We start from the raw sequence: 23,072 nt of genomic DNA, 5'->3' as shown, positions 1-23,072 counted from the left end.
CCATATCACATTTGTACACTTTACTGCTCAGAAGTTTGCGGTAACCAAAAAAAATTTAACGTTTTTCCAAGAAAACTCAAATTTTATGAATTAAAGGAGTTGAAAATGATTATAAAATATACTCAAGACATCATCAAGGTTAGAAATAGTCAATAATAGTAGGGTTGAAATCTGACTGTGCTGACCACAGAATACCAAACTGACAGTGTCTAAACTGCCTCTCTGATTAATTTAATGTTATCGTATTTGAAGAAAATGGTGCTTTTCTTTATATATTACATATAGATGTATACCATCTTCCTTTGTGCCTGTCGCACATGACTGGTCGAACACACCTGGTATGTCTCCAGTGGTTTGCTCTCCATGTTGAGGTCCCACACCTTTGCAGTCAGGTAGTCTCTGGTGAGCAGGTAGCGACCGCTGTGGCTGAACTTCACATCTGACACCGAAGAGATAATCTCAGAGAAAAACGAGCGAGCGCAAGGATCCTCGGGCTCCTCAAACACTGCAGAAGGTGGGGAGATAAACGAGATGCAGGTGAATAGCAAGGTATTGAACTTTAGTCTAGAGATAAAAGGCTGCTTCTTATGAGTTATGGTGACAGGCAGGCAGAGGCTCTTTAAATTTAGTGCTCTGAAACGTGTGTTAATCTCAGCAAATTCTACAATAAATAATCAAAGTTCTTTCTAGAACATGATTTTCCCAATGAAAATCAAAACCCCAGCTCCAAAATAAGCAAGGCTTGTGCAGGAACTCTGCATCACTGACTCACGGTTGAGCTGTAAATCATGTGGCAAACATTTCAACGGGAAGAAAAGGGGCAATAAAACATGCAGCTTGTGTCCCTCTGGGCTCTAAAGACTAAATCTACTATCAACTGATTTGTGTCCCTTAGTGGAGGCAGATTTATGAAATACTCTTCCATGTTCCAAATAACCAACCTGTTATATGTAAGATGAAGTACGCAGCGCTCCCACACTGCCAGGAACACTGCAAAAAGGGAACTAAAAGTAAGTAACATTTTCTAGAAATTAGTGTATTTTTCATTCATTTGAGCAGGTAAATAAGACTATTTGCCAATGGGATTAGTAGTTCTACCCCTAAAATAAGATAATTAGATATTCTGCACTTGAAAAATGATGATGGAGATGAATTTGTCCTACTTTAAGTGCAAAAATCTTATTCCATTGGCAAATAATCATATTTACCTGCCCAAATCAATAAAAAAAATGCACTCATTTCAAGAAAAAATTACTTAATTTTTGTTTCCTTTTTGTAGTGTTAACCTATTGCCAAATTCCCTACACTTTAAACTTAAACAGGTAGATCACCTAAATAGGCTTTCTTGCAGTCCATGGTCTGTGCAACATTTGAATATAAAACAGCAGTAAAGCATTGAATCAAATAGGATTTGCTGCAGTACAATAATATAATGCAGTTAATTTAGCTTAAATGCCTGTGCAGATTCTCCACCATCCAGGTTCACGGCAACTACAAATCAAAGACAACCAGACTTTTGATCAGTTTTTGCGTTTTGACAGCTATCGAGGAGTCTTTGTCAGAGGGTTGAGCAACCAGGAGTTTGCTGCTGCTTTTAAGCAGCAAGCTCCAAGTCAGATGCAAATCCACGACCTGGATCATTAGTCTATTGTTTGGTGTTAGCAGGACTATGAGTTACTGGCCAGAGAACATTCCCACCAAGGCAGAGGAGAAATAGAAAGAACGAAAGCCTGTCAGAAAATCACTTCAACAGTATAGTTTTCCAAACTGGGCCTTTGTAAGGTCAGCCAAGAAAACTGGCAGTGAAAACATCACAGCTTCAAACAAAAGAGAGAGACACAAGCATCCTGTCATTCAGTATGTGGCAGGAGTTTCTGAGGAACTCCGGAGAATCTTCTCCAATCAACAACCTACAGCGCCGGTGAATTTTAAACCCAACAAAACTCTTAGACAGAGACTGGTTGACCCTGAGGACAGAACATCCAAACCCACGCTGAGCAGCGCTGTGTGTGCGTTCCACTACAGCGACGAATGCTCTGACTTTTACATCAGAGAAACCAAACAACAACTGCATAAACATGGGGCACGGCACAGAAGAGCCAGCAGCTCGGAATAAGACTCAGCAGTCCCCTTGCACCTCAAGAGCAAAGGACACACTGTTGATGACGTTCATATTTTAGACAGAGAGGACAGATGGTAAAAGAGGGGTGAAAGAAGCCATCTTCCTGAGCGGGGAGGTTACGGCTTTAGCTTCCCAGCATCTGTAACCCAACACTAAAATTCATATAAAAGAAATTATTACTCAAGAGGATTCTGGTGGCCAAGTAAACAACTCCCACCTCCAAACAACGAGTCAGGTAAGAGACGAGCAGGTTGCTGATTTGCATCTGACTCGGAGCGCTCCTAGGAGGATGGGCCTACATGTGCTCAAAAACAGCTGCTCCCAAACTCAAGGTTGCTCAACTGCGACCCTCAGGAGCTGACAAAGACTTGTAGGTGTCAAACACCTATTCACAAAAACGGAGTAAAAATCTGGTTGCCTTTGATTTGAGTAGGTTTTAGGCCCCGTCCAGACGAAGCTGGGTTTGGCTGTGTCCGACTAACTTCCTGGTCGGACAGGGTTTCCATCCAGATGAAGCGGCGCAAAGCGGCTCCAAAACCATGCTGTATACACGGCGTATAAGTGTCCCAAGGAGGCTTAATTATTACTAACTGAATTAATCATAAAGTAGGTCAGACTGCTGTCATTTGGAGCCGCTTCAAGCATTCAGCATGCCGAGGCGAGTCTTTATTGCTGCAGAGAGAGTGTCTGGATTGCATAGCATGAGATTATGTAACGTTGATATAAAGTAAAATACTGAGATATTTGTCTGACATTTGTGTACATTTTGTAGCGATGGGGTCTAATATATCGTCAACAAGTTGCAAAGTTCACGCAATGGACTGTTTCGACATCTCTATAAAAAGGTCTTAGCACCCTGGCTTAGCTGGAGCCAAAATTAAATATGTTACAGTATCAGATGCAAAGAAAGGCAATGCTGAAACACTATTTACTCTTTGCATGCTATTGAACACAAGACAGATAGGAAATACTATGAGCAATGTAAGTATAAACGTTTATAAGTGTTTCTGTGGATCCAGAGCTTTTTGATTCACCCGGCCGTTGTTAAGGTATTAAGCTATGAAACAAATTTTAGACCTGCTGTAACTTAAACCTGACAGTGATGCTTAGTTTTGAGATTGAAACCGTTAATGTTTCTCTACTCCAACAGTCAATGTAATTTCACCGCCATTTATTCTCCTATTGGCAAATAAATGACATTCAAAACAACAAGTGCTGCCTTATTTGAGATGTTTTAAAACACTAAACGTGAAACTGTTGAAACATGTCAAAATAAATTGAGTTAATCAACAAAAACATCGGAAAAAAACTATATTGTGAACTTTATGTTACGATGAGCGTTTTCATCTTCATTCGCATCAACAAAATGTCCTAAAAAACAACAACCACTGATCACCACATTTCTATCAGGCATCCATATGAACATTAGCACCTGTTAAAATCAAAAATTACAATTAGTTTTGCTCTTTCCTGGATGTTAGTGCCCCTGATATGTTAATAGCAGTTTTTTTTTTCATTACCAATTGTTATTTTGATAAATTAAGTCATGTTAAGGTTTTTGTAGGACCTCTAAAAGTAACAGTAAGCCAGCATTTTATGTTCAGTGTATTTTACTATCAAGCAGCAAATCCCAATTGTTTATTCGGTTAGAAGGCTGCTAGAAAAGGAAATGATATGTGTGCACCTTGAAGAGTCAAAGAGATTAGAACGGACCAGTCTTGATCGGAGAACAAGTTTGGCCCAGAAAACATAAAGAGAGCTGTACCAGTGAGAGCACATCGGCTTTAGCTGCATTAAAAGTGCAACGTGGAAAAGTCAATTCAAGGTTTTCTCTACTACGACAGTTTCTCGCAAATAACCCGGAATGGGCAAAGTGAAAAGGATTCAAACTCTAAGAAACATAAATGTTTACTTAAACATTTGAGTAAAGTAAATTTTGAGGTTAATTAGGTTAACGGGCCACCAGTTACTACCAGACTTGAAGTTCTGCTACCTGTATGATTGGAAAGTGCCCTGCAATCAGTTAATCACCATAAAAATGTTGTCAGCCAAACATCCTAGTGAAACTAGACAAAATAAAAACAAAAACCACAGTATTGAAAACCAACTAAAATAGAGATGACTAAAACAGCATCTCAGCGTGTCTCAGCAGGAGTGCTTACGTTTGGAGTGCTTGTCGCACAGCGCTGCTTCCCTCATGTCACAGAGGCGCAGGGTGCCTTTGCTGCTGCTGTAAACAAACAGGTTACAGTGGTGGGGGTGAAACTCCGCGGCTGTGATCACCTCCGTCAGATCCTCCATGTTTGCTGGTTTGATGTCCACAATGTCTGATAGAAAGAGGCGTAGCTCAGGGAAACAGCAGAAGATCGTTTTTTTTTATTTCCAAGGGAACTGCTTCATTTGGCAAAATGAACTTATTTTAATTATCTATCAATCTTCTTAGAGATTAGATTGAGACATTGTGTTTTAATTCACAAGAAGGTACGGGCAAAACCTTTAACGTAATGTCAACATAGCCAACACACGCTACAAATAATAAACTGCAGAATATAGCAGGTTAATAAAATATATATCTTGAGGGGAGTTGTTGTTGTTGTGGGAAAAGTAATAATAAATCCCGTCTGGGTCCGGAAAGTGACTGTTCTGCGTTCTGACCTGGATAAGAACCCCCGAAAAGAGCTGGAATATTTATGCAGCCTCTGAATTATTCATTAGGATATAGTTTCATTCCTCAACAATAATGCTCCCCTCCCCCCCGAACTGTGTGGGTCTTTATGCATTAATCTATACAACAAAGTGGGATTTGCAGAGTGGAAGTTTTTATGCGCTTGTACGTTGGGGGGTGGGGCTCATTACTATGAATCTGTTAGCATGGAAGAATGAGAATATGCTTTATGTGTGTCTTTGTGTGTGTTCCTGCTGGAGTGCGCAGAAGGATACTGAAGCTGCGGTCGGTGATGTCGAGATGCCAGAGGTTGATCCTCAGGTCGTCCGCTGACATGTAGGTCTCGTAGTCCGAGTTGACCGAGATGGAATTGATGTGGTACGTGTGGGCATTGGCAAACACTCGCCGGGGACTCACCTCCACCATCAGGTCCATGGGCTTCAAGACTGGCACCTGGAAACAAAAGGCAAAGCAGCATTATGTCCATTCCCTCTGCTTGGAAGGAAAACAGTGAAGCTGAAGCACATTTATTGAACTGGAGGGGGGAAAAAAACACTATCCTATGTTAATATTTAAAGGTCCAATCTATTTAAATAAAAAAGAGAAAATAAAAGCTTGTGATGTTTACTAGAAAATCAAAATGCAATTTGTTTAACTTTGCTGCAAGTTTGTGATTTACTCGAGTCCTATTATGAACACTAATGCTTTGAACAATTCAGATCAAGAGCAGATGTTCAGCTGGAGCAGCTGCTCATGTTGAGGGATTCCACCTCCCCCATAAACTGATACTTACTCATGTGTACCTTGTGCTACTGACCCAATTTTGTACATGAATCCACTGACCCAGTTTCATTGCCCAACTAACCAACCGATTAAGATAAGATAAGATGGTTGAATTGATACCTGCAAAGAGGTGACCGTGGAGATATCCTTGATGCGACCTTCTTCATCCTTCAGGTTATACCCTTCTGGTCGTTTATCTCTTTCACTCACCTTCCACAACTTAATGGTCTTGTCTGGGAAACAAACAGAGGCAATTACATAAATTATGCTAGGAAATTCTAATAAATAAATAAATAAAACTAGCAAAAAGCAAAAAAAAAAGAAAAAGAAAAAAAGTTTTTACTTGACTCATTTTTCTCCCTTGGATTGCAAGGTTTACAATTAGGTGTGAAGTGTAGGTGTAAAGACCAAATAGTTAGTGGGAAAATGTTCAAGATAACCAAATCGCAATTGCTTTCTTGTTGCAGTCTCATAATAACCAAACTGCAGCTATTCTCATAATTCTCCATATTTTATAAAAATATGAACCTCAAGGAACCGCAGTGCTTGTTGCAGTACCGTTTTGTTCATTTTGCTGCTATAAAAGCCAATCTTATGGAAATATACTAATTGCATATGAAGCTTTTTATTGACAACACATAAAATGATGGAGTGAGCACTCTTACTCATCCCAAAGACCCTGGGATAGCGAAAGAGTACGAATGGCACTCTCTACTTGAAACACATATTACTACAGGATTATTACCAAAACTTGTGCTAAAATCTCCAAAGAAAGGAGTATTTTAAGGTAAAATAATGTATTAAAAGGTACCCTACGGTTCATACCACAGCAACGACATATAACTCTAGAAGAGTGAGCAACCTGACCTTCTGAGGCAATCGTGTCTGTGAAGTGCAAGCATCTCAGGTAAGAAAAGTTGTTGGTTTAAAATGTTTTTTGGGTATTTATATAAAGGAAAACATCTGATGAGATCCCTTTATTAAAAGAAATCAATGTGCCCTCACCAGACCTTCCTCCTGCATTGTTTTAACTATGAGCAGCTGCAGCAACAGCACCTTTTTTTTTCTTTTTACCCCTGAGTCAAACTAAATGATTATTTAACTGCAGCTGCTCTCTGATTATAACAGAATTTTAATCTCTTCACCAACATGGAGCGCCACATGTGTACCTGTAGCTGGAAGCAGATTTTTAGGGCCGAACCACATCTTGTTGCTAGGTTTCTTTGGGGTAACACATTTTAATAATTATTAACTACAGGGCTGTAGTGCAATTAACCCATCATCAAGAAAACATGACAATACTGACGACTCATGGAGGCTGATATCTGCAAAAAAGCTGATTGAAGAAGACTAAACATATACAAGTTGGCTAAACCTAAAAAAAAACACAACAGACAGACATGTTGTACACATGCATTTGATACTAGCAGACTGGAAATAATGACAGCTTCTCCGCAGGTTCAACACTAATCTGCTGAAGCAGCTTTTACATTTTTCATGCCCTCCATCATAAATAATACAGTGCTAGAAGAAATCAATAATGTGGCTCTCAGGGTAAATCTATAGATCTTACCGTATGGCCGTAAACTTAGGATGCATAGTATAAATCCAGACCCCTCTGCCAAGCAACACAAGCTTTCGATGCTAATGCAATTTTAGATTTGTGAAGAATCAGAGCAGTCAGTCATCTGTTCTTAGGGTAAAATGAAATCCGCCTCTGACAGAAGTTACTAAAAAAACAAAAATCTCAATCTCAATCTCAATCTCAAAAATCATATCTGTCCCTCACATAAATACAAATACTGAAATTCAATCTGTACAGACTTACAGCTCTAAAAGAAAATAAACAACATTATATATATAATAAACAGGACAATTGCATAACAAAAATCGGTATTCAAAATAAAACCTGGAGAGGTGCTGCTCAAAAAGAAGCAAATCATCCATTCTTTTGGTCAGAGCTGTTCATTTTTATATATTACCTGACTTCTGTGACACCAAATGTGTTGCAGTTTTTAAAATTCTCAGCTGAGTTAAAAGGTGGAGGATATGGTAAAAGCATCATAACATGATTTCTTCTCCCCCCCCCCCCCGCCCCCCATAAAATTATCAAATTCTTCTCAGTATTTCTCTAAAAAAAAACACAGCCCCTGAAGAACAACACATGACTCAAAAACTGTATTTTCGTTTAAGAGGGTAAACAAAAAAAGCTTTCCTGAATAACACATGGCTTCAACATTTATTCCTAAAACGTTCTCCTGATAACCAGAGGTCCTCAAGGGCAAGTAGAGTACGTGGTTTAGATGTTATCCTGAGTCACCCAACCTGAATCATATAAATGGGGCATTAGTAGACCTCTGCAGAGCTGCCTGACATTCTGAGGGAGTAATTTAGCTGTTTGACTGAGCTGGATTGGTGCTGCGACACATTTACCTGCAGGGCACCGACCCTTGAGTGCTGAATTTGGAAACGCTTACAATAAGTGATTGAGCTTCAACAGCCAACACAGTCTCTCCTTTAGTTCTCCTTCACTTTGAGCATCAGTGTAAAGAGTAAAGAATGTAAAAAAACACTTAATCCCTGGTGAAGATCTCCAGATACGCTCGGTAAAATCCAAAACATAACAAATTCCACAATACTACACATTATATTGTCAATCTGTACTGTCGAAATTCCACAAAATCGCAAGCATTTTCCACAACGGTAAAATGACAATATTTGTAGATAATATCAGGATCTCCATGCTTTGGCAGATGGTTCAGACCCATTGAGACCTAATATTGTTGTACTGTCCACTTCTAGTTAAACACTTTAAGACGTGTGTGTTGTTTAGGGGGTGGCATGTTTACTGGGTTGTTCTCTATTCTCACCATTGGTGGAGAGCAGGAAGTGCGCGGCGTTCTGCTGAGGCAGCCATCGAATCTTATTGATCTTTTCTTCGATCTCCAGACTCTTAAGGTAGTCGAATTCGGGCTCATGGCTCTGAAAGGTACTGTACACGTTGTACTCTCCCTGGGAAAATGGATCAGACTTGCTCTATTGGAAATAAAACCAAAACAAAAGTTAGAAAAAAAAACAAACTAACTAATTTTATTTGTTCAGACCATTAGTGTGTGCTCCTACCTCTGGTTCCCTCTGAAAGATGACCACACGGCCTCCTTTGTCCCCTGTGGCCAAGAGCTCTCCTGTGTGGTTGAACTCTACGGTGGAGATGATATCCGCTGGAACAAACAAAACAAGGAGACATAGTTTGAGAGGAAAATGGATGGGGCAGTGAGGATAGGCATTAGACGACCGAAAAACCCACACATTCATCTGTGTAATAATGCAAAAAAGCAACAATAAAAAAAAAGAAATGCAGCAAAGAATATTTGATTGCCAATACAATCCACACGAAAGCATTACCAGCACACGTACAAAGGTTTTCATACTGGGCACAGGTGTTATCGGTTATTTACTGTGACACACAGGCAGTGGCGCAAAACACTGTCATTCCCTCCGATGTGTGCAAGTCTTTACACATCAGTGTGACTAAATTAGTGGCCAGATAGTGCATATTTTTTATAATCTGGAAGAGGAAACAACATCATTTTACCCTAATCCTGCTATTATACCATAATCCATCTGAGCACAGGTGCCTCTTGTAAGATTTCTGAAAGGAGTGATTAAAATAGTTGTTTAAGAGCCTAGGTACACTTACAGAGAGCTTTACGAAAACCTTGCACGGCAGGTACAGTTTCTCCCATGAAAAAAAAACAACAACTGTAATATCTTCTATACACACGCACTGCGTAAGACTCCACTGCCGAAGAAAAGGCTTAAAGCTTGTTTAAGGTTTGCTGCAGGTGATCTAAACAAATCAGGGAAATGCTGGGAGAAAGTAATCTGGTCAGATGAGGCCAAAGCTGGACTCAGTGAACACGCCATGTCAAAAGTTACATTTGTAGGTGGGAACATCATGGTGGGGTATAATATAGCACTGGAAGACTTCATTTATTTGAGGTATTGATGAACGGAGAAGCAGGCAGGGACATTCTTGATAAGAATGTGAAGATAAAATGAGTGTTGATTTCTGAATGGTCTTAAATTCATAGTGAAGGAAACCCCAAACTGATTTTAGAGAAAGTTGTCTTCACTCAATTACCTGACTCATATCAAATTGAAATTGAAAGAAAAAGTAAGTGCAATAAAATTAATTTACGAGTGCACAGAAATTACATTTTTTTACCCTGAACTTCATTCTTTGGACTAATTTGCTTTGCACATTAGAATTACTTTGGATCTTGAGGGTGGGCACATTAATCACCACTATTATGTGTTTTCTAGGGTCAATTTTGTCTCACATGACAAGACAAACAAAAATAGAAAGATCTCAGTTTTGCTGTCAACTTTTTTTTATATATAAATTGTGGTATAAAAGCAAAAAAAGAGAGTAATTAAAGCTTTTCTAACAGGCGGGAACAGAGATTATATATGTATGATTATAGACTCTTTAACAGAGCATCATTGTGATCAGTTCAAGCCTGCAGTTTCACTTGTTTCGTCTTCCCACAACAATCTTACTACGTAATCTTCAACCCAGTTCTTTTTGAAAATCACAGATGAAAACAGATAATCACTCCTTTTACTAATGTCAGCTGAGCTGTTAAGTGTCAAATCTGCCATCTGCACACTTGCAAATATGAAAAAATGTTTGGCATCCCCAGGGTGATGACTGTACAGTGTCCATCGAAAACAAATGCACAGATGCCCAGTGTTTTTCATGGATTGTCCTTCCGTATGTCCTTGTGCATTCATGGGATTCACACCAAAATGCTGTGACATTTTAAATGTTACATTTACATTTTCACTCACTGATCCATGGTGGGAAAGTGACACTATATGTTAGAAGCATCTAAAATTATACAATTTTCTGAAATGCATGTGACAATGTCTTTAAATATTAGACATGCCTATGAATGTTTGCTTTTCATACTGAACATGAGAAGGTCATGATCTAATTGGTTTGTGGTTCCCATCTAGATGATTTTTTTTTTTTAACTAGCAACATTATTCTCCCTATTTTCAGTCTATTTGACAAGCCCCCTTTGTGTAGCCAGACAATTAGTTAATTTTCTTATCCAGCTCTTGTAAACTCATTTACTGGATCAAGACACCTGCTCTGTCCTTGCGGTAAGCAATGAAAGGATTAAAAACAACGTCATTAAAAAGGTTCATCACATTAAAAACTGGCACAGCATTCCGGTTCTATCTTGCTGTCCGGAACCATTTATAACCTGATACACAAACTGAACTTAAAGGAGCATTGTCCCAGTTCCAGGATTTATGCAGAAGTCTCCCTTATCTGGTCACAAGTTGAAATGACACCAGTGTTGTGCACATCCATGGGAAAAGAGGGAAAGCACCTGCTGCTGCTGCGACTGCACAAGTCTTTTGTTTAGAGGCGTAATGTCTTCTGAGGTAAGAAAGCAATAACTATTGAAGTGTTCTTTCGCTAATGCATAGATTACGGCAGAGACTCAACAAAGAAGCAAAGTGAATGAGAGCGTGCATTGCGTCACACCCATGCCCAGAGGACTCGGCCCGAATGAATATCTAATAAACTGACTAATCCAGCCAATAGAAGCAATTGCGCTAAATAGAAGACAACAAAATTACAAAATTACACGTCAGGCAATTGTAAGGACATGTATGGGAAAGAAAATAAATAACATTTATCTTCAAAACTTGCCCTATTCACCTTCAAAACAAAATCCAAGCTATGTCAACCCACACCATCTTTAATGTGCATCAACCCTCCAGACTACTCAGGTCTTCTGGCTAAAATCTTCTCTGCATACCCAGAACCAGCACCAAACACAGAGAAGCAGCATTTAGTTTTTTTATGCTCCACTTATCTGGAATAAACACCCAGAGGACTGTAAAAGTGCTCAAACCCTGAGTTCCTTTAAATCTGTTTAGAGCTGTTGAAGTTTGTAGTCTAACTTGTCTTTTACTGTATCTGACTTGCTGCTATTATTCCAATGCAAAGTAATTGCCTCTGTGATTCTTTAATTTCCTATGTTTTTTTGTTTTGTTTATGTACAGCACCTTTAAGCATCGTATTACTGAAAAGTGCTTTTAAACAAACGTGCCTTGCCTTTACTTGCCTAATGCCAGTGGATAACTGTGAAGGTAGCTTCCTGCACCTGTCTGTCACCTTTGTAGATTTTGTAGATGTAGGCAAATGTTGGAATTAACTATTTTAAAGTTTTCACGCAGAACCGTAGCTCAAAACAGTTTCCCATCTTCTCAACAACATGTCTTTTGTGGATTTGGCTGCATGTGCCTAATGTTGCACATCTAAAAAAAAAGACAAAATCTTCACCTCTGATATAAACTTAAAACAAAGATTGAAGAAATGTATGTCAGGTTGATTATTTATTTGTTGTGACAGGGCTTTCAGGGGCAAAAAGTATTGTGCCATTGAAGATCTTATTTATTGTACTTTAAATGGTCCCCCTTTCTCCGAAAAAGGCCAAGTTGGGATTGAGGTCAGGACTGCAGACCATTCCTCACTCTCCAATCAGCCAAAGCTAGTCTCTGATAAACCTCACTCGGTGGCAGTGAGAGAGTGGAGATATGGGATTGATGTCATTATACAATAATAAAATATACAAATAAAATGTGTTGTTGTTGTTATTATTATTATTATTATACACAATTGCACAGCCTCCACCAGAAGCTGTTTGCCGTTGACAGAGAGGATTTAGAAAGTTTAACACAGACACAACCAACATGACTCAACTCTGCTGCTCAACCCTCAAATGCATTATTTCATTTCACAACAAATCTTTAAGTTCTATGCTAAATTTTGTTGTGTGTCGGCTAGGGACTTTTATAAGTTTCATCATTTCAGTCATAATGGCAACCCCAATAAGGTAGCTTTTACTTTTTATGTGAAAACTAATTGGAGGTTTTTAACAAGAGACCCATAAATGTTTTCTATTTCATGATTTTGAGGTCTGGTCTATACCCTTGATAACTATTTAAATTAAAGACATTTGTTCATTTGCATTAATTTCTATTTATATATTTCCAATGCTGTGGTTATGAATTGTGTCGATTCAATTCAAAAACATTCTATTAATCCCAAAGGGAAATTAAATGCCGGTGTAACTCAACAGGTTTCTTTAACAAGTCATTGTAGATGGCAATGGCTGCAGACAGGAAGTCTCTCCTGTAGCGGTCTGTCTTACAGCAGCTTTGGAGAAGCCTCTGACTGACAACTAGTCGTTTTATGGAAGTCTGATGCTCAGGGTTGTCAATAATGTTTTTCATTTTATGAAGAATCCTTCATAAGTCATTGAGGTTGTAGAAGAGTCCCCAGAACAGAGCCGGCCTTCTTTGTCAGCATCAGCTTCTTTAACAGCATCTTGTTGCAAACCCTGAAGGACCTGACACACTCAGGAAGTGTCAATAATTCTGATCAAAACTGTATAAGTGAGAAAATATTTTTTTTTGTGTGCAGAAAGCACAGATGCGCTCTGACTCGAACAGAAAAACGTCACCGCTTTGCTACTGGGAATCCACATGGGTTAGTTTTTATAGATAAGAGCATGTCCACACCGGCTTTGTCTGTAATAAAAATAGAGCGCGGAGAGCAAATTCATTGAGAGCCAGAGCTGAAGCCTGTTTTATCCCGGCCTTGAAAGAGGGGGGAGAGAGAGAGAGATAGATTTTATGATAAGTGGAGGCAGGGTCTCATCTTCACACTCCACACCAACCCATTACTCCTCACCCTCATTTTTAACACACTGACCGCAACTGGTTACCTTTTGTACTGTGTTACATCACTGTGTTACGTTATTTCTGGATATCATATCTGATTTCTAATCATTTTATTTATTTATTTTTGTTATTTCTCCCGCAAATTCTTTAGTAATCTGCAATTTCACATTCCAAAAATCTCCTTCGGTCTCTCAGTCTGTCTTCTCTCATCCCAGTCGCCAGCTCCCGGCTGTCTGACTGCACCCGAGTGTGTACGTATGGGAGGTGAAGCTATGGGTGGACGAATGGGACGGATGGGAAAGGAAGGTAGAGTGGCAAAAAGGCCTTGGGATGGGAAGTGGAAGGGAAAAATAGGGGGGAAAGGGTCCTCCACTGGTGAGTATGGGTTGCCACGGCAACGAGCAGAGCCAGCCAGTGGCTGCGGTTCTCATAACAGCTTGCCGTATATGGAAGTGTGATGAAGGAGGAAGTGGGATTCATCAATCTAATTCTCTTAGGAAGATGCAGCGCGGCGAAATAATTACTCTGCTGTTTGTCCGCTGTCCAAAAAAAAAAAAAAAAAAAAAGGGCTGCTGAATTACCACCGTGGGACGGAGCGCACACGCAGCAGCACACCAGCATGGACTCAGACTCGCTAACAAGCACAAGCCTGGTCACCTGAGTGCACACTTGCAGGCGGAAAAGTGCGCTCTCCATGCTCTTTGTGCGAGAAAGAGAGTTGAGAGCTCAGCTGAGCAAAACCACAGCAGGAGCGCACAATGCGGCTGAATAAAATATGGAGCAGACACTATCTGTCCTCAAACTCCACCCTCCTCATCTTTGTGAGCTGCTGTTTACCTCCTCTGCACACACAGATCTCACAGCCGTCTGCCTCTCTTTTGATAACCCTCATATGTTTGAGAAGTACAGAATAATCAAGCATCACAAAGGACCAGGCAGCTACAAGGTACAGCTATCCAGCGCACCTTGTTTGAACGTGCAAGGGGGCCTGAGAGTGGGGATCTTTTCGGTGCTGTACGGTATGGGAAGTCAGCCATGTTTGTATGCAACAAACAATGTTTCAGCGTTCGCAGGCTGGCCTGAATAACTGTCACTCTGCAGAAGCTGAAGGAACGCATCGTGACTGCAAACGCATTGGCCCACACACTGCATATGAAGACACACGACCCAGTCACACAGCAAACCGCACAGATTATCAAAAGAAAAGGAAAGTGTTAGAGGGACAGCAGCTCACTTATAACCAACAGATCTGCTTTTATTGCTTCTACAGACACGCATGGATGACGACATACAGGATTTCTGAAAGTATGCGCCAAGATGTTGGAAGCAAAAATTTCACATTTGCATTTATAGTACAATGGAATTGTCAATTAATTCACTAAAACTATCTGCTACTGTGTTTTCTGTTACTTTTTAGGAGCTTGGTCAACCAATAGGTCACAGTGGATAGGAAGGTGAATGAATCTGGTCAGCAGATCAAAAAGGATTTTAATTAGGGGTATTGGAGTAGAGAGGGGTGTAAGCCACAGTTTGAAGGCTGTATTTGTAAAAAAAAACAAAAAAACTTTAAAACCATGCATAATTTCAGTTCCAGTTTAGAGCGATGGACTACTTTTCTGTTGATCTGTCAAATGAAATCCTAGTTAAGTTCATACAACTTTAACGTGGTAGTCTGTTGATGTATTAGGACTTCCAAAAATCTTTAGAAATGGCCTGAAAAATCTTAGATTTCCACTCGTTTAATTATGGTTACCCCATTTTCTGCCATTTTTATGGAGATACCTGAAAGAAATTTGAACTAGATAGCCAAAGAGCAAAACTCCGAAAACCACAGTTTAAAAAGGATCCGCAGATCAACAGGTTTTAAAGCAGAAACTAAATGATTTTTAAGCTAGAAATCTTTTGTTTAAACCCTTTTTTTGGTGCAACAGGGGGAGAGCGGTCTATGAGAGATGAGGGTGGTGGTGAAAGCCCAAAGAGGGGAAATCCTTTCTTCCAAGGGTTTCTTTTGGGGGCAAAGGAGGGGAGGGGGGGCTGATGTTCCAATTATAGAAATCTCAGTCCTGGGTAAACATGGACCATTAAAGCCGAGCCAGAAACACACACTTCTTTAAAGCAGCGAAGAGCCGCCACTCAGCAGGAGACGTGCGTGCATGTGTGTTGGAAACGGCTTGTGTGTGCAGGCGGTGGCTCCAGCACCCCACGTTTCCTGTGTGCATGTGCACAATTACCCAGCAGAGAAATAAACAGGATGGAGGGAGAGGAGGAGGAGAAAGAAGCGCCGGAGGGAGATGCTAAATTGATCCCTGTCCTGCAGTTTTGCAGTTATCGTGGAGGGAGAGGGGGGGGGGGGGAGCACACACTAGAAAAAAAAAACATTGTGCTAGTGTTTGTGCTAGAGGTGCACATGTGTGCAGATAAGTGGTTTAAGTCCGACACAGCAGGGATTCTGCTGTTTCTCCAAACACGTATCAGCACAATGGAGCAGGGCTGGTGTGAGCCTAATGGTTTATAGACTCAAAACAACCATAAAACCAGGCCTGCGTCAGGCAGCATGTGTGGCATACGCCCGCAATCCCGCTTTCACTTAGCTGCAAAAAATATTATTTGAATAAAACAAATTTTAAGTTGGGAAGAGGGCTATTTGTTTGCAAAAAATGCAAACGCAGAAAACGTGCTTTAAAAGATCCATTGATCCTGTCATAGTCTGCGTACTTATGGCTATCTTAAGCACAAAATGTTGACATGTTGCAAAGGATGCAGTCTTATCTGAGTGGATTTCAGCACTTTAAATGTGTTTTGTTTTGTGTTAAGACATTTGGAGAGCAGCTTCTCCTTATTAGCATTCCCAGATATAAACAGATCCGTTTTTATTTTTAGTTTCTATTAAGAAGAAGTCGAAGTAAGACGGCTGAGCTTTGAAGAAGGCAGCATGTCCTCTGAGGTGAAACTATTTAAAGATATTAGGATTGCGTAGACGTAATTCACACTGAAGCAGGCCGACCGAGACGAAAATAAAGCTGCGGCTACAAGAATAAACACACCTATTCAGGCAGGGGGAGGCAGACAGACTGAGACAAAGGGATGTTTGAGATATTTATAACAGTCAGACTCACTCGAGAATCCACCTGTCTCCTGCACACACTCCTAATGGCGCATTCTCACACATAAAATGTACACACAAAATCTATCATGTGTCACTCCGGGGTCATGTGGCGCAAATGCGTGACACAGATAGGACCTTTGGGATAGAAGAGGATTTAGAGAACACACCTTCAGTGTAAGAGGCAAACGGCTCAGGCTCCAGAGAAAGGGTAGTGATGTCGGAGCACAGCACCTGGATGGGGCTCAACATCCTGGGGGAGGACTCCAGGGTGGAGAGGGGTGGACAGGATGGGCGGAGCTCTTCAGGCTATAGCCAGGAGCAGCCCTGTAAGAGGAGCAACGGTGGACGGCAGGGGAGGGAAGGGAGGGAGGCAGAGGGTGAGGAAAGGGGAGAAGGGCCGGGCAGGGTTAAGGGTAGGGACTGAGTTACTACATCACCACATTCGGGCATGAGTACTCGCAAAAAAAAAACAAAAAAAAAGAAGAAGAAGAAGAAAAAATCTACAGGGAGTGGATGTTCATGATGATATCATGCCTATGCAACATGAAATACTCACAGGCGGGATTCGGCAGGAAGGTTACAAAGAAATGGAGATGAACAGATATAGATAAGCTGCAGAAAGTCCTTCTTTGTCTTGTTTGGTGCTATTAATGAGATTTAGCAGGTGATAATTGTACTTAGGGAAGCATACCGAACCAATTTCCTCCGTGACTAACGAGCTGATTTTCTTTTTGATTTTCTTCAGTGACGTTTAATCAGATGTAACATTAAAAAAAAATTTTGTTTAAATATTTTCAGAGGCACCTTGGTCATTTTCCCCCCTCTATTTATGTTCACACATATAGAATGATCCATGGTGAAAATGTGTCCACACAGCTAATACCGGCCCCCCCTTTTTGTTGCCCTAATCTGCTGAAACGCAAGCTTTTTTCACAGAACAGTTCAGTCCCACAGCCGCAAACACAACCCTCTCTTTGAGCTGTATGGAGCAGCCATTTCCCTCAAAGCAGTAGTTTTCATGAACTGGTCTTGCTGCATCAAAGAAGGTGGGGAGTGGAACTCAGCTGGGTCGCTTTTAAATGTGTACCAGACACCATAGAATAAATACTGTCATTTATTTATCAAATAAAAAGCAGAATTGTGTATCTGTGGTACACTGCTAAAACGTGGTGAACGTGACAATAGTTTAAAGATTAGTCAGCTCTGGTATATTTGAGATTGGAGTGGTTTTAGGATGGCAGAAGTCCATTCTGGGCTTGGCCCTGCTCCAAGTAGCCCTTACCTGCACTCTGCAGGAGAGACTGATCTGGATTTATATTCTTAGCGAGGATGCCAAGAAACAGCATACTGTGGGCAGGATATTAATTTCTTATAACACATTAGGAAAACCTCATGTTAAAAACTATTTTTATTCCATCTGATCTAATTGACGGTCTGTCATCGCTACATCCCATCCTTGAGCCACCATGCAGGCTTATCGGTACAGCAAGGGAACATTTCTCTATCTTCCTTGGCATCTCAGAGGTGCAACAGCAACTGCTTGATTTTAAGCCTTGCTGGTGACCCAGTAAATCAAAACACAGAGATGGACAGGGGTGTTTGATTTTTTTTTTTTTTTTGTGAACAGGGCTCCACTAAAGCAAATTTCAGATCCTTTAATTCTTTGAACTTACTGTTCAAGACCAGAGTGCTTCCTCTATGCATTTAAAAAATATGGACAAATATTGAATAAATCCAGTTTCTTGTGCTCACTTTTGCGTCTTTGTGTCAAGTACAGAGTGGTAATCTATGATTATTGCTCCTAAAACTAGAATAGATATATTCAGCAATCATGTCAACAAGTATATTGGTGCTGTTCCATCTTTAGATTTTTTGTTATTATGGCTACTCTGCACTAGAAAGCAACCTTTTACAGAATTGTGTTGTTTAAGGCTAGCACAGTTAACAAGATGAATAATGTACCAAGTCATTTTTGGGCCTCCAATTCTGTAGGGGGAATATTTTAAAATTACTTTCCCTCTTGCTACAGAACCTAGTTAGAATTGATGGGTAAGGCAAACCCTCAGACACGGGATTCTCCCAAAGTACTGGTTCACACCCCCTCCTATCAACTAGCGGTCTTGAGAGAATCCATTAGCTCTTGAATTGTTTTTGCCTGGCATGTACAAGGGAACACCATTTTGCTAAAATAGACTGCAAACATCCTGGAATAAAATTCCCCTGCAGGGAAATACTGGGCTATACATCAATTTTTAGGTAAGTTTTTCAGCGACATCAATGACAGGCCTAGGCCCGGGCAATAAACCGAAAATTTACCAACACCAAAATTTACGAATACCGACATCATTTTGCCAATGTTGGTATTTTCGGTATTAAAAAAATGTAAGAAAAAGTTGTTTTTATAGGTAACGGTAGCCTATGCTACTGTCCCTTTCAGATGCTATTCTATGTGCACAGTGAGTCAAGTGACTCCATCCCATCCAGTCTGAAACAAGAAGCGACAGAGACGGTAAGGTCGAGAAGATTAATCTTGCCTGCAGGATGAACTCTTACTTTATTTGTGCATTAAGAAACACACAAGAATCAGATGTCTTGTACCGCTTCGGCTTCAACCATTTGTGTCCGAACCAAAAAGCGTTCGGGCCAATCAACATGCAGTATTGAGATTTATGGCGGGACATACCAGTGGGACGAAAGTAAGACGATTAACAAGGACCTTGTGTTTCCCAGCAGAACATTGCTCAAAGCACTGACTTTTTCCCTGTTAAAAGCAAATCTCTGACCAACATGTATATAGGCCAATTTAAAAAAGAAACTTTCAAAAGTAGAGAATCTGACTGCGAATGATACTGCCTCACACGGGGTGTAACTTATTTCCTGCCACAGGGTATTGCTATTTTAATGCAATACTATAATATATAATTTGTTTCTACAAATCTCTAATATTAAGGTGTGTGCTTCATGGATTATTACTTTACTGTTTCTATGTCTAGGTTTGGCTCTTATTTTGAAATAAAAAAGGAAGTATCTCTTCAGTTGTCCTGTTGTGTAGACGGGGTCAACTATTAAAGCACTCTGTTACACAAGTATGGCTGAAGCCACCAAAACATAGAAATTGAAATTTGTTATGGGACAGCATTTTGGCAACTTGGCAGAAAATATGGTGACAGACAAGATTTTACTGTAAGAACACTGCAACAAACTAACTGCTAGCTTGTGATGATGCTAAAATAGCTACCCGCTTCGGAGATTCCTGATCTGTACTAAACAATGTGGTCCACATTTCATCGTCTGTAGTTCAGAATCTAAAATACTTTTGATTGGTCACACCTGAAGTGGATAATCCACTTCAGATTCTTTAAAAAGCACATTTTTAGAGACCCCGTCCACACAGACAGGTTTGGCTGTATGTAAACATTTTGGTCAGACAAGTCAGTCTCATGTAGACGAAACGGCCATAAAACCAGCAACATTTGAAACCAGTGCCCAGAGTAGAGAAGAGAAGTTTGACTACAAAATTGACTACAAACGGGTGACCTCCCCACTCCGCTAACACGCACATGCTAACACAAAGAACAACAATAGCAAACTTCTGATTGCGGTTAAGACACTATTCAATGTATTGTGGACTTTAACATTTTCATCCTCTACTGCATTCGTGTGGACTGTCTTATCGTCGGTCCACACAAACACCTCTATCTCCCTTGTTTTCGCCCCGATCTTCTTCCGTCTCTAATTCTGTGGCAGCGTTACTGCGCCACTCACTGGCGTGGCAGAGGTATTACATCACTAATTAAGCCGTCTCCGACTTGGTGTGGTTTCATCTGTATACCTCAAACTTTTCTGTGCGGATACAGTATTCAGCCCCGTGTGGATGTAGCCTTAGATTTATGAAACCTTCATTCTATTTGGGAAAACGCTCAAAGAAGAAAGATCTTTAATGCTTTTTAGGCATCAGGACAGCCATTAAAAAACACAATATATGGACTGGTCAGACGTGGACTGAAATATGTCCTAATGTCTCGTTTTCGTTAATCCAGTAATGTGTACTGTCTCATTGGGAGCAACACCCCAACTTCTCACAATCTTTCTTCCTAATAAGCTTTTTCGGCAATCTAAGTAACCGCGATTGTTCTGGTATTTGACACAAAATCAGACAACTTTTGCTTTATATCTGCAGCAGTAATCCTTGACCGCCCATGACTTTGCTGCCACTAGACCAGTTTTTCTTCCTTCATTTATCTGTGGTAGGTTTGGCCTAAAACCTGAACATTTTCAACAAAGCTGCCCTTGCACAGTTCCTGTGGTTCTGCTGTCCTTGCATCTTAATTTTAAGTTTTTCCAAGCCTTAGAGGTAATATCCGTCCCTCACCTCGATACCACTGCTTGGAGATCAGCGGTCACATTAGTTAAGATAACTTATGTATAAATTTAAGAGTAAAAGCCCTTATGACATAAACTAACTTTCAGATGCTCAACCACTAACAGGAAAACCAGGAAATGTATCATCAAATGAAAAAAAATCATAACTAAAAGCCCTAAGTAATAACCTCCAGGTGTTCGCTTAAAAATACAACCCTAAAACCAAATTAGCATTTAGTATTTCATGAATGAAGAGATGGAAAGAGGAACTGGCTGGAGACCAGTATGTCGATCTGCATCTTAATCAGCTGTGATCCCTGCCCAGCTTCTCATAAATCCAAACATCCAGTGAATGCACCACACCACCTGGGCCTTATCAGGTAAGCATTATGCTGTTTGGTATGGATGCTGTCAATGAAGGAGGAAGACTCAAAGTCAGCTATATTCAGTATCAGTGAGGCGTTTAGAATAACAACAGAGCAGCCACATAGATGTAAGAAGCTTTTAGGAGGAAACTATTTACAATATTGTCAAGACATGTTGGGGGTTCAGTGAACTAACAGCAAGGATAAACGCATTAAAAAAAAAGTGTGTTTTATCCTTTAGAGCTTTCAAGCCATGTCTATTTGTGAAAGATTGAAGCTGGATATGGAAATGTTGGTATAATTTGTAAATTTCAGAATCGAAGAATATTCTCTCTTAGGAATACATATGTGCTATTTGCTAATGTAAGGCGCAAAAAGCCAATGATTAATTTAGTCCTGTATAATTTTTATGTTCCCGTATTAATTTTTAATATAACCTGAACAGACCAAGGTAAGGTGTTCACAATGGAAAAAAACACTAAAATATACAAATATGTCTGTTGACAATCCCTCTTTAAGTAAATTAATATGAATATGAATTTGTGATACTAATGCAACTGAAAAAATTTTACCAGATTGCGTCTGTTTGCATTCATTTCACTTTCATATTTTACTTTCAGCTATCACATGCATTTAGTAAGAAAAAGCAGATAAATCGTGATTTCGTGGCTATTTCCTCCTCTGTTTTTGGACACAATGCCTCTCCATCTGGAGGGGGAGGATGCAGCCGAGAGATTTATTTTGGAAGCAGGACAACATGTGAGGGGAGTAAAGTAAGAGATGGTTGGGAAGGGAGGAGTAGAGAGTAAAAGAAAGAGGGGGTGCTAAACATCCATCCCAGTAGGAGTAAAAAGGGGAAAAGGGAATCCCAACGTGCATGTACTGTACAGTATGTGCACACACATAAAACAGTCGCACACACACGCAAACGTCCATATACACAAACCCGAGCAAACAAAAGGGTGCGTATTATCCGCTCTAATAACACATGAACGGATAATACTAAGGAAGGAAGGACTTATATTTAACAGCTACCCTCAAGTATAAAATCCCATCTCTCTTTTTGAATTTACCACCATCTTTTTTTTCCACCCTCACTCACATCCAGAAGCACATTGTGTTTGAACAGCCCCTCAGAGCACTGATGGGTAATTATTTAGTAGACGCACCACTTCAGTGCCGGACAATGCTGCCGGTTGCATTGGAGGACCGATGGGGCAGGGGGGGGGGGGGGGGGGGGTTAGGAGGAGAACAGAGGTGAACATGGATGTAAGGTGAAGGGGAGATGAAGCAGCATGAGAGGGAGTGGAAACCTTATTTTTCTCTTTAATGGGGAATCATTTTTCTCACAGGAGGACTGTGAATCCGACTTATTTTTTAGCGTATCATTTGCGCTTCATTCTACATCATCCGCCGCAACAACCTTCGGCCGGCGTGTCCACCTTGTAGCGAGCTCATCAGCAATTCGACCTGAACAATGTCTGTGCCTGAGATGTGTGGAATAATTAATACTGCCATTATTGGTGGGTGGAGACGGCCCGTCAGTCATGCTGGTCAAGCATGAAAAGCGGCATGTTTATCACAGCTGACTGTTTCTATGGCGATCATAGACAGGCTGTGGGTAACAGGACACTTTAATTTTTTTGTTACTACACAAAACCGGCCTAAAAATGCCACAAACGTGCAGACGTGCCGCTCAAGGAAACAAGAAGCTCATTCACACGTGCGGAGCCAGATACCTCGTCACAACAGAGAAACACGCAGAAACCATTTACACAATCAGCAGACAGACCTACAGTAAACTACTTAAAACTCTTGAATTGTTTCACGTCTTCTGATGTTACGGTCACAAACTTTGATATATTTCATTTTGGATTTTATGCGATGAAGACCACCGCA

The 23,072-nt window shown here is 40.4% G+C and overlaps 1 protein-coding gene across 4 annotated transcripts in view; it reads right to left on the bottom strand.

Moving 5' to 3' along the window:
• The window catches only part of LOC105932634 (serine/threonine-protein phosphatase 2A 55 kDa regulatory subunit B gamma isoform), a 33,675-nt gene that overhangs the window by 7,452 nt on the left and 3,151 nt on the right, over window positions 1-23,072 (bottom strand). For 3 of the 4 annotated variants that reach the window (XR_004927792.1, XM_036127083.1, XM_036127084.1), the window contains exons 3-9: window positions 16,614-16,770; window positions 8,694-8,791; window positions 8,441-8,606; window positions 5,691-5,803; window positions 5,063-5,240; window positions 4,285-4,449; window positions 336-505 (exon numbers count right to left, since the gene is read on the bottom strand). Coding sequence is in view for 3 of the 4 variants with exons in the window: in XM_036127083.1 (XP_035982976.1) it covers window positions 336-505; window positions 4,285-4,449; window positions 5,063-5,240; window positions 5,691-5,803; window positions 8,441-8,606; window positions 8,694-8,791; window positions 16,614-16,695 (972 nt within the window). In the remaining variant the exon portion in view is untranslated. The remainder of the gene's footprint in view (window positions 1-335; window positions 506-4,284; window positions 4,450-5,062; window positions 5,241-5,690; window positions 5,804-8,440; window positions 8,607-8,693; window positions 8,792-16,613; window positions 16,771-23,072) is intronic. The other variant, XM_036127085.1, reaches the window with a different exon arrangement.

This window comes from Fundulus heteroclitus, chromosome 23 (assembly GCF_011125445.2).
Source record: "Fundulus heteroclitus isolate FHET01 chromosome 23, MU-UCD_Fhet_4.1, whole genome shotgun sequence".
Lineage (NCBI taxonomy): Eukaryota > Metazoa > Chordata > Actinopteri > Cyprinodontiformes > Fundulidae > Fundulus > Fundulus heteroclitus.
The sequence above is the reverse complement of the archived record's forward strand: the minus strand, read 5'-3'. Positions and strand labels throughout refer to the sequence as shown.